This window comes from Polyodon spathula, chromosome 21, assembly GCF_017654505.1.
Source record: "Polyodon spathula isolate WHYD16114869_AA chromosome 21, ASM1765450v1, whole genome shotgun sequence".
NCBI classification, from domain to species: Eukaryota; Metazoa; Chordata; class Actinopteri; order Acipenseriformes; family Polyodontidae; genus Polyodon; species Polyodon spathula.
In genome coordinates, this window is record NC_054554.1 from 11,171,334 (window position 1) to 11,184,144 (window position 12,811).

Genomic DNA, 12,811 nt, shown 5'->3' on the forward strand with positions numbered 1-12,811 from the left:
TCTCTTGCAATCAAGCCCATGCTAAACCTTCTCCATGCTGGTTCATTTAAATAAAAGCCTACAGACTTGTGTGACACCAATTACTGGTTGATTAACTCCTATAATAAAATCTGAGCACTTCTGAGAAGACATAGCACAGGACTGATGAGTCCTATTGCTGCCACCTGAATTTTAGTTACACCTTAACAAGTTAGTTCTATAAAGAAGTCACCAAACACACACACACACACACAGGTGAGTACAGGTCGAATGGATTAGCCTACATCTGTAGTATGAGGTTACAAAAACTAAGTAAAGCAGTGTTTTCTGTGTCCTGACTTAATTAGGATTATAAAGCCTTCTAATACATTAGTCCTGCCTTTAATCTGGATACAAGATGTGAAGAACTTTATTCCTTTAATGGCTGAAGCAACAGCCACCTGTTCTTCACATAGTATAGCATCTATACTTTAGGGAATGCAAACAAACTGAACTGTCAACAAGATCTGCTTTCTAATAACATAATTGCTAAAGTACAGAAGAATCAGACACCAAATAATTATAAAACACAAAAAGTGGGTGACTGCAGAAATACAGTTCAGTATTCCCCGCACAACAGAGCAAACAACAAATTGTGATTAACAACAGAAGGCTAGAATTTGGAGATTTCAAGCGAGTGATTATTCCTGCCAGGATCTGAAAAAGTCTGCATGCACAGGTATGTCTTTAAGAAGGATCACACCCATTTGATCACAGGGAAGAACCTCAAAGAACCACGACTTTACCTCAACTGCTCTCCTGCTAAATACTGTCAAGAAACCCTGGGAATGAGAGATGCTGGATGTTATTCATCAAAACCCTGGGTGTGAAGAAGCAGGACAGAGCCCACATGATCAGCTATGCTTAAAAGACATTTTTAATAAAGTCTTGTAAAGTGTTAAGAGTAGAAGAAACTTTGTTTTTCCTTCCTGGTCTATAACAGTTTTGAGGTTTTGAAACAAATTAAACAAGTAACATACATCCCTAGCCACAGCTGTTAATTAAAAATGTGACGATCGTGACATATAGTTTAACAAAGCAGAACAGAATAAGCTATTAATTGTTTAATCACAATTTGAGAAGCAATAGTGTGTGATATTCAAATGGACGGATGTACAGAGGCACACACACCACTGTATATCTCCAGGATCTGATTTCATCTTGGCAAGGGAGAATAAAATCAAGTTAGTAAAGAAAAGGGCATCTTTAGAAATGGTATTAAGGACTCAATTTAGAAATAAATAAATGAGGTGTTAGGAGGATGTGTTTCATGAAGGCAAGTACCATGCCAAAAAGCTTTTCTTATTTAGAAATGAAAAAAAAAAAAAAAAAAAAAAAAGGCAGATGAATGGATTGTAGAGTGTTAAAGGCTTACCCTGCCACACATCTGCTCGGCACAGTCTAGTGGAGTCCGCAGCCACTTGTTCCTCACGTGCGGCGACGCCCCGCACTGCAGCAGCAGCTCCACCAGGGGGCGGTGGCTTCCCTTCACTGCCTCGTGCAGAGCTGTGCTCCCCTGATTGTTGGCAACATTCAGCGACGCTCCACTCTGAGGAGAACACAGCCCAATCAAACAGAGAGAACGAGATCCAAAACCATTGGAGAATAATCTCAATGCACTTCATTTAGATACTGCACAGCTCTCAGATCCCCTAAATAGAAGTTTTCTAATGAGAGAGCACTCCTAATGTGGCAAAGAAGGGACATGCTCAGACTTTGGGCATATAGACTGAATTTTAGGGGATGTTCAGATATGAAGCTGTAAAAGGTGAAGCTCTAATGGTGTCAAAAACAAAGGAAGAACACTACCTCCAGCAACACCTTGGCTGTCTCCAGGTGTCCCCTCAGGCACGCATGAATTAAGGGTGTATTTCCAAAGTGGTCCTTCTTGTTTAATTTAGCATTGCATTCAAGTAAGGATGTCACCACCTATTGAAAAACAAACCTGTGATTATTTATTGGAATAGTTGTATGAGAAATACTTTGTAATAGGATCAGCCCTGGCATGGGGCTAGTTCTGCACCAAGGTTGCAACAATACAAAATATACACAATATAACTTCATGAAACATGCATTTATCTAAATGGAGCACACCTGATTGTTAAGATTGACTAGCCTACGTAAAACAATGCAGTTAAAATTAAATAGCTTTGTTTAATAAGTAAAACACCACAGACTGTTAGAAGAGTGTGCATGGGGTTTGTTCTTTACCAAGCCTTTAAATATTGTTTAGAATATTATTAAAACATAATATTATTAAAACAATTTATTAATGCGAGTCAAATTTAGTGAGGCTATGAAAAACCCAAAATAATTTGCAGGCCAGACACGAACCCTAAATGGCTTTTTTAAAACATTTTAAAGCTCCATGGATTTGCGCCTGTTACAAAAGAGATGTAAACATTTGCAGGCTTCTAAATCCATCCAAGCTATGTCTTAAGGCTTGATAACTTTAAGAAGGGTTTATGCATCTTTCAGAATGCAAACATTTTGCAAGGCCCTCATCAGCAGCTGTGTGAGTACGGAGGTATGGCGGTCTGTGTTTTCCAGGCTGTACTGCTGGGAATTCACCCACTTGCAGGTGGCTGTTCTGGCAGGCCAGGTGCAGTGGTGTGGCATTCTGAGCGTTCTGAGCGTTGATGTTGGCTCCGTTCCCAATGAGCAAGGAGACCAAGGGAGCGTGTCCGTGAAGAGCCGCCACATGCAGCGGAGTGAAACCGTCCTGGTTACTGATGTTCACTCCCAGACCGCTCACCCGCACACTGGCCAGCTTCTGGACAAACAGGGGAGGACAGGAACTTAGACTACAGTGGCATCAACGATTATTAACATGACAGGTATCCTATGTTAACAGTCATAGTTTTATATGATCTAGTTAATCGAAAATTATAGCTAACACCATATATTTTCTCCACCACACAATCTAATTATATACAGTACTGTGCAAAAGTTTTAGGCAGCTGTGAAAAAATGCTGTAAAGTAGGAATGCTTTCAAAAATAGACATGCTAATAGTTTATATTTATCAATTAACTAAATGCACAGTTGTCCGCCCTTTGCCTTCACCAATTCTTCTAGCACTTGCACTCAGGGATTTTGTAGGCCTTAATGATGGGTTGACACCATCACCTGTGTAGGAGGACCAACCAAACTCAGCTAGGTGAGGTTGCTGACAGTTTACTGTCAAAAGTCATACACCACTGAGCACAGCAACAAGACACAAAGTAGTTATACTGCATCAGAGTTTTGTAGTAGTTAAAATCTGGATTGACATGTGGTGGTTATAAATTTTCTTTATAACGCCGAAGCCAACTCAGATATAAAGCTACTGTCTCTGGGAACAAATGGTGGTACAGTTTGAGTGCAGTTGTTACCGTGGTTATGGTTGTCCACAACTGATTTTCATTTGCTCATTACCTTTCATGAAAGCAAGTCTGTTCTGTCGGAACATTGGGTCAGCGTGGCATATGTTGGAAGACAAGCTCGAGTCGGCGACATACGTTCATCAACTATTTATGCACTGTTCCAGAGTCATCGATGCTTTTACAGAGTCCCCTGGGGTGTACAGATTACAAAGCAGAGTCTTGTTTATCGCACGAATATCCTGTCTATTAACAGTAAAGCCATAACTGATGATAAAACTTACTGCAGCAGATGAAAGACACATCATGCTTACTTCCCTTCGCAATCGGAAGATGTCCAGCAATGCCATCAGCTCAGCAACCCTGGTAACCCATCTACTGTCCGGAGAAGTCTGGTCAGAAGTTGCCTTCATGGAAGACTTGCGGCCAAAAAGCCATACCTCCGACGTGGAAACAAGGCCAACTCAACTATGCATGAAAACACAGGAACTGGGGTGCAGAAAAATGGCAGCAGGTGAACTGATGATCAAAATTTGAAAGGCTGTAAGAAGGCATCCGAAGGGCTGGAGAGTGGTACATGTATGAGTGTCTGCAGGCAAAGTGAAGCATGGTGGAGGTTCCTTGCAAGTTTGGGGCTGCATTTCTGCAAATGGAGTTGGGGATTTGGTCAGAATTAATGGTCTCCTCAATGCTGAGAAGTACAGGCAGATACTTATCCATCATGCAATACCATCAGGGAGGCATCTGATTGGCCCCAAATTTATTCTGCAGCATGACAATGACCCCAAACATACAGCAAAAGTCATTAAGAACTATCTTCAGCGTAAAGAAGAACAAGGAGTCCTGGAAGTGATGGTATGGCCCCCACAGAGCCCTGATCTCAACAACATCGAGTCTGTCTGGGATTACATGAAGAGAGAGAAGCAACTGAGGCTGCCTAAATCCACAGAAGAACTGTGGTTAGTTCTCCAAGATTCTCCAAGTTCTCCTACCTGCAGAGTTCCTTCAAAAACTGTGTGCAAGTGTACCTAGAAGAATTGATGCTGTTTTGAAGGCAAAGGGTGGTCACACCAAATATTGATTTGATGTAGATTTTTCTTCTGTTCACTCACTTTGCATTTGGAGTTAATTGATAAATATAATCTATTAACATGTCTATTTTTGAAAGTCATTTCTGGATAAAAACAAATTTTTTTGACACCCTGCCTGAAAACTTTTGCACAGTACTGTCAGTGACTTTTATAAACCACAGTATTTGTCCAGTTTCACATTCTTTCACACTTTGCCTATGTTCATCAAAAAATCTTTGTGGTAAGCTTGTTTTACACCATTCACAGTTTGTCAAACACATCGTTTAAAACGTGTCCTCACTTAGTAGAAACAAATAAACATTTCACTTTGTAAAAAGCAGAATTAAAAACTTTGAATTTAGCTAATTTTTCCAAATGGACTATATTGCCACCCCACTGTCCGCCAAAAAAGTTTTAAATATAAGCATTTTTTTCCCTCACTGTAGCACCAGTTAATCATGGCCAATTAAAACAACAAAGTTATGCAGTTAACCTTTGACCCAAAGCAAAATAAAAAGTACAACATGGCGAGTCGACCCTACATTTACACCAGAGCAAAAGATACAGATCTGCATGCATGCATCTGAAAATAAGAAAGCAAGTCTGTAAAACATCGCAAATGTTTTCTCGAGTGAGGCACATACTGATAATCAAAGGACAACGGAAGACATTCTAATGGATAAAAACAAATGGCTTATTTTGATGTATTGGGTCGATTTGTTTAACCTGAAAAAGGCTTGATGCAGTCTAAAATAGTGACTTTTATAAACCATGTAAGTGTTAAAAAAAAAGTGTGGTAAGTGGGTTGTTTACATGCAAGTTTTGCACAAATGAAGACTGTCAAACTAAAGCATCAGTTTTGTAAACAGCAGAATAATTTTTTTGTTTTTTTTTTTTTTTATAAAAAAAAAAAACTGCTTAAAAAAATATGCTGTTGAATAAATATGGCATCGTTCAATGGGAGATAGTATCCGTCAGACTTACAGTCGTTCCACAAACAGCAAAGTTGAAATGACCAATACAGTAATAATAAAATAATAAATCAAAAATGTGTATGCTTTTTGTGTATCTACTGTTATGCATAGTACTCTTGCACTATAGTTGAAAGAGAATCTAAAATAAACACCCACCTTCTGTGCGGGTTCACATTCTGGGCACTGACACAACGGGTGACAAAACTTGGACTTTAGCCCCGGGTCGGCATCCTCCACGTCCTCTACCACCTCTGCCGCCTCTTCAGGATAATGATCCAGCCATTCTAATAGGTAACGCACCTGCAGGTAAAAATACATACAAATGTTAACCCTATTAATACCCAGTCTGAAATGATCAATTAGTCTCCTCATGGCTGCAGTATACACAGACACACTTAGATGACCCACTGGAGACCTCTAAAGGGATTGTAGCTAACAATATAATTCCATAACTCCTACAGGCTGTGTACTTCCATTCATTATATAAGTCTCAAATGTCTAGTTTTGAAAGAAACACATATAGTCAAAATGTAATTGAAAATAATATAATATATGGTACTACAGTTGGTACCATATATCACTTGCTTGGCCATTTCATCTAAAGGGTCCTCATCTCTTCACCGGTTCTTTCCATTTGTAACCAACTAGCTGCTTCCCCTACTGATTGACAAGCTTTCAGCCAATAGCACTCTTTAACCCAGAAGACACTGCTGAAGTGAATCGACCAGGAAGTGTAAATGCAATCAGATAACCTGAGAATAAGGCATAGAAACCAAGATATGTCTTTGATGTAGCACCAGATTGTATGTTTAAATGAAAATAAATGTTATAAGGTGTTTCTTTCAAAACTGCATGTTTCAGACCCATTTAGCTAATAGCAGTACGAATCTGGTAAAAGTTATTAAATTATTTTGTTTGCTACAATTATTTTAAACAGCACACAACTAAGAAAAACAGCTTAATACTGACACTACCAAAATATAGTAATGAAGAGGATCAACGATTAAATAAATCATTGAAGTGGATGTTCTCGTAATCTTTTGAATTTTTGATTATGGCACAGAACATTTCATAACACCAGTTTTGATTAACTTTCTTGCTCATATGTTGCTATACATATGCCTTTGTGTTCTGCGAGTAAAACCTCAGATTCTGACTTGAGGCAGTTTAGCTAGACACTACATTACTTGTTTAATTGATTCTGAAGTCAATTTAGTTAAATTAGTAGGTCATGCATGACACGACCACATGACCCTATTTGGGTATAATTTTGTACAATTACAGTCAGGTACTTCGTTTCATTGATTTTCAAGCAAAGCTGTTAAATGGAAGATGTTCATGCAAAGCACAGCGCAGGTGCTACAATGGTGCCGTCTGTAAGACAATGGTAACTGTAAATTCCACAGTATATGTTTTAATGCATTTCGTTTCTTTAACCAAGTGCCTCCTCAATCTTGACCAGATGACCCCCTAACCTTGAGTCCTGTGGCTCTCTCAAGCGGCAATTGTGCTGTATTTTACTTGCATTATGGCACAGACATCAATGCTGTTTTCTAAAATATATGCATTTCTACTGTAATCACTGAGCAAACAGGGCATGTTTTGGAGTTCAAATCTTTTTTCTTGGTGCCCAGTCTAAGTGAGAAAGTGTGAGACTGCAGCCCCCTCTGGAGATGGACCAAAGACTCAGCACCTGAACCGGCAGCCCCAGCTGAGCTGCCCCTCACCGCTCCCCATCCTCTCACTTCAAAACTTCCCGGATCTTCACCTTTAATGTATTGATAAAGCTCTTCCTACAGCAACACTGTCACCTAAAACACACAAGCAGCCACCCAGCTGCCAAGCTTCTTTCATTTAAGTCCAATTAAAAAGGAGGTCCTGCTGTCCAATGCCCAGCCAAGCCGCTACAATGAATGACAATACGGTAAATTATAAATGACTTCCCGCAGTCCAATTAGAGCACACTCCTCCCTCTCTACTTCCCAAACCCCCCCGCAATCCTTTTAGCAAGGATTGTCTGAGATTATGGAAATCCTTACGCTTTGCCTGCTACTGTTGTGGGGACAGGAGAGGGAAACCTTTTGGACTTTCCTGTAAAGCACTTTAAAGACAAAGATTTAATCAAGTCCCTAGCACGTTCTACAGCACAATAGCACAATTCCAGCCTGCACCCGATTACTTCTCTACAATCTGGAGGTCCTACTGTACTTGACAGGGGTCTGTCTTAAAGAGATCAAGGTTGAAACCCTTCTGCCCTGCAGAGTCTTGTGGCTGGTTTACAAGAGTGCTGGCACCAAGAAGATGCACAGCCCCTTACTTACTTTAATGGTTTCCACTTTAACCTCGGTCTACTTATCAATATTGTAAAATCAATGGTTCTTAAGTCCAGTTCCTGGTACCAGTGACTTGTGGTTTTTCTTATTTCAGGTTAATGGTTAAACTGTGGTGTACCAGCTGTTTATAGAGAGGATGTGTTTGAGAGATCTATTCAAGACCACAGAATGCTGAGTTCATAAGCTTCAAGATGTCTTCAGGATGTGTTGACATGTTTGAAAAACAAGTTGATAAGTCATTTATGTATTAATTTCAATCTCACTTTGATTGTATCACCCTGTGTAGACCTGATCAGGTGACCACAGCCTTACGAACAATAACCTGATTACATGTTCCTTCCAGTCCAGTCAGACTCCACACTGTCCTCAACTTCTCGTCTCTTTTGGATCGAGGTGTGATAGGATTATTGCTAAGCTCGGCAAAGCAGATGTCATGGCTCTTTTTAGATTATCTCAGTTTAGCGTTGAAAGCATATAACTTCCCTATATGTGGCCTAAACTGTGACTGCCACTGTTCAATGTAAAAATAAGATCCTCTAAAATAAAGGCGAACATAATATATTTTAGTATCTGAATCACAATCGTCTGCTACACTGACAGGATAAGATATGCCACCTCAACAGTCAACATACAGAATCTGATTACACACAACAGGGTAAATACAGAATTCCAGCAGGTAAAAAAAAAAAGACTCATTGACAACTACGAAGATTAGCTTAGAAGCAACTAGCATAGGCACGATTTGGAAACAAATAAATAATAACAACAACAACAAATAGAACTATATGTTTTTAGAAGTAAACATTGTGTTAACTTGAACAAAAAACAGGTGAGAATCAACACTTGTTAACCTTGCATTTTTTGGTCTAATTTGCCTTGAACAATTGAACCTCAGTATCATAAACTCCCCTTTGTTTTAATGTCTGTTTCTACAAATATTTTCCATAGTTCCCAGTGGCTTCCTTAGAAAAAGCACTACTGTAGGGACTGGAGGACGAGTCACGCAAGAGTGGTTTGAATGCTGTTAACGCCAAGTTGCTGATATTGACTAGAGGCTCTGCATTGGCCCAGTGGGTTCTGGAAGAAAACTCGCTGTACATAGTTCAACTCTGGTTGCAAAGGAATTTTGGCATTTCAAATTGTGTAGGAAACCAAAAGTAAAAATGTATCAAAAATACAGCCCTCCCCAAGGCATGCAGTAGGCAGTGATCACACTAAAACTAAAATCAGACACAACACAAAACAACCACAGTGAAGGGAATGGATTTTATTGGTAAGAATCTGCATATGTTATTATACAGTGATATTTTTAGCACAAACCCACTTAGCTGAGGGATGAGTGCCTGACTATTTGGACCTCCCTCCCCATGTTAGGTAAGCCAAGTGGGGTGGCCACAGGGGTGGAGAAGGGGGGGTGATGCTAAATTCAACACATAGAAGGGAGGAAGCCAGGCTATTTTTATATTAGGCTGGTCAATTAGGTAAGTAAGTTATACATCATTAACAAGGAGGCACTGGAAAAATAGAAAAGGGGTTACGATCCTCACATGTCTTTCCAAATTGAAGAGAATAAACAAGGAACTAGCCTTTACAGGTTAGTATGCGTGTCCAGAATAATCTGTGCATGTCACTTGTGAGTAAGTCAGATGAAGCTGGGGATCTGCTGATGAGTGCACAGCTGTTTTTGCCTGGCCCGGTGGGCGATTCACATATATGGTTTGATTTTATTTCACCTGCACAACTGAAAATGTGGGATGGTGACCGATACAAGACCTTTGGAAGGAATCCATTTTAGGTAAAATTGAAAACTAATGTCCCACCTAGTTTTTCTGCAATGGCAATAACATGCAAATACTGGGTGTCTCACTTCACCTGTAGAACAGATTGATAATTTGAAAGCATTATAACTTGATTATCAATTAAGGGATACCAAGATACTTACTGAGCAAAAGGTCATATTTTAAATTGTGCTTTTTTACACTTTGCTATGTTTTTACTATGGTAAACTTGGCTGTTGAATTATTTTCTTCCACCACTGTTTAGATCAGTGATCCTTGGCTTTTGTTAATAAATGAGCAGATCTTTCTTACCATCTCCACATCTCCGTCAGCAATAGCCCTCAGCAGTTTCTCCACCTGAGGAAAATACAAAGGCTTCTGTAAAACTGGAATTAAAATGCAACACGACCCTCGTCCGGTGCCCTTTATTGACTTGATAATCTCTTTCTCCAGGATTAGCGACAACTGAATCATCCAAGTAGAGTCATTAAGGAATTACTGCTGTAGTGTTTTATAGCAGAACTCCACTGGATCAGCTGCTAAAGACAGAGCTTTACAAAACATGTGTGTGTGTGTGGCTTCTGACTTTTCAAGCATGTTTATAAAACACATCTCTTAAAGTGTTTATTTTCACAGTGTGGCTCAGGGATGGAAATAAGACTCCTATTGCACCGCAGTTTCACCCACTCCAGGTTTTACTACAAGCTTGATTAGCCACAGTGTATAGACTGAAAACCGCTATGCAAGGGGAGTCTTATTTACATCCCTGGAAACAAATCAGCACTGCATTTCTGTAGTGTAGTGTTAAACATATAGTGGGAAACTGGTATATTTCATGGGCACCTAAAACACAACAGAACAGCAAATTGTAGAGCTTATAAAGCCACCATTTAGTAAAGTAACTTTTTATAGGCATATCAAACCTATTATAGAGCATGCAATCACATTGGTTTTCCCTTTGTCATGTTTTTGACAAATTTCATTTTTTTCTGTCAATTTAAAAAAAAACTAGTTTATAAATAATTAAGTGCTTAGAGGCTGCAGCTCATCAAACATTACAGGGGGGAAAACCACAGAGTGCTCAGAAACGGTGTCTGTGTGGAAGGTAAAGGCCACAGTCTGACTCACAGGTGGTCAAAGCTTCAGTTCTCAATTGCTACACAGCAACCTCACAGAACTATTAGAAAACAGCAAAGGGATGAAACAGTAGTAGCTCAATTCCACTGGTTCACACAGAGCAGCCGACAGGTAACTGGTTACCTCCTTGTGTTTTCCTTTCTCATTCTCATGCTTGATGTCTGTGGACAGCGAGGACACGCTTGACACGGATGACCTCCGGCTGCATGTATCTGTGGAGGGCTGAGGAGATCTTCCAGGAGACTGCCAGGAAGCAAAAAATAATGATCATCAATTACTGCTGTATGTGACACATTTATTATTATTCATTTTTAACCAATTGTGCCCATTATTTCTTACTATTTTGAAAGTCAACTCACTGCTGCAACCCATCTACGGATCATGAAGATTCAGTCAAGCCAATTCTCTTTTCACTTGCTAAATTTAAATCAACAGATTATACCAAGCTACTGAGCATTGGAGACAAGGTCCAGCCTGGGTAATCACAAAGACCTGTAGGCCAAACTAGCCCCATTCTAATAGGCTAGCCAAGACCGGCATTTTGGAAAGTGGGATTCGAACCACACTCGTGCGACTCGCCCTGCAATTCAAACGACTGGGGTTTCAGTGCCACTGAACCCCCATCTGTACGTGTCAAACTTTTATGTCTTTTAAGGAGTCTTAACCAATTTTATTAAAATGTATTAGCACTACATTAGTTGCTTCTGATATCTACAATAAATATTTCTGTCCAATGATCCAGCTGCAATCTGACCATGTAACCGACAGCACAGATATTATGAAAAGAACAAGACAACCATGGCTGTTCACACCAGTAAAAAAAATGAGAAAATGGATTTGAATATTCTTTTTAATGCAAGACAGCACATGCCAACAGAGATAAGGGGTTTACCTCACTAGCACTCAGTCCAAATCCACTGTTGGTCAATTCCAGTAATGCTAAGTTAAGACATTAACTGTTGTATATATATATATATATATATATATATATATATATATATATATATATATATATATATATATAAAATAATAACACACGCACACTTCATTTATTTGGGCAAGGCAGGTGGTTTAACCATCAGAGGACAAGAGCAATAACTGAAGAGAAATGGCATCTCACTATAACTATTAAACATTCAATTGTTCTGGATTTAGAAATACAGTGCTTAAAGGAACCTACTGTATAGATAAAAAGATGAGATTTTAGATTGTGAGGTCTTAAAGTGGGAAATATTGTCTGGTGTAGTGGTATTATTTTGTTAATTCCGAATGGGCGATCAGTTATTGGTTGTTGCTTTATGGTCTTTTTTTTTATGGAGTGTTATGGTTGCATATAAAAATGATATGCATAAACGCAGGTTGAAGTCGTGGTGGTGTTGGTTGAAGTGCGACGAGACTGGAGTGGGGAATGGTGTCTCTGATAGAATAGTTTGTAAACATGAAGTAAAACTGATTTGTGAAACTGACGTGGCCAGTGGTAAAAGAATTACAGAAAACACTGTGTACACACTGTAAAGACACTGAGGTCTATTCAATTGATCAAAACCACACAAGATCTAAAAAACACAATATTAAACGTTAAACCAATGTGGCATTAAAACGGTTAATGTTTACTGGACAAGAACAGTGACTGAATCTAATTGAGAACAATCTGAATTCATCATGGACAATAACTAAGTGTTTTATGTTGTTAGTCACATTACCTTAATAAGGTGGCCTTACAGTCCCTACTGTTGTAACCCAAAGACTCTATATTTTTCAAACAATGTATTTTGTTATGTAGAGTTTGAAATATTATTTAAAAATAGCTATTTACAGTAGAAACCCTGCAAAAGAAGCACATTCTAAAGCAGCACTGTATTTGCAGACAGTAGTACCTTGGAGTTGAGCGCACACTGAAACGGAGTCTCTTTTGCCTTGTTGGGAATATCAGTACTGGCTCCATTCTCCAGCAGCACCTCAATGACTCCTTCATAGCCCCAGCGAGCTGCAATGTGGAGGGGAGTGTCTCCTTTATCATTCTGAATGTCCAGTCTGCAGGAGTGTACGTCATAGTACACCAGCGCCTTCACGCACTGCAGAACAACAGAAACACTGAAATGACTGCAGCAAACAGAGCAAATACATCTGACTGCTATGC

General features: G+C 39.4%; 1 protein-coding gene across 6 annotated transcripts in view; it reads right to left on the reverse strand.

The window, feature by feature from the left end:
* Positions 1–12,811, reverse strand: part of LOC121296120 (ankyrin repeat domain-containing protein 27-like) — a 67,576-nt gene that overhangs the window by 9,156 nt on the left and 45,609 nt on the right. For 5 of the 6 annotated variants that reach the window (XM_041221341.1, XM_041221343.1, XM_041221340.1 and 2 more), the window contains 7 exons: positions 12,549–12,746; positions 10,795–10,914; positions 9,847–9,891; positions 5,580–5,723; positions 2,594–2,791; positions 1,828–1,947; positions 1,394–1,567 (listed from right to left, as the gene is read on the reverse strand). In XM_041221341.1, the coding sequence (XP_041077275.1) occupies positions 1,394–1,567; positions 1,828–1,947; positions 2,594–2,791; positions 5,580–5,723; positions 9,847–9,891; positions 10,795–10,914; positions 12,549–12,746 (999 nt within the window). The remainder of the gene's footprint in view (positions 1–1,393; positions 1,568–1,827; positions 1,948–2,593; positions 2,792–5,579; positions 5,724–9,846; positions 9,892–10,794; positions 10,915–12,548; positions 12,747–12,811) is intronic. The other variant, XM_041221346.1, reaches the window with a different exon arrangement.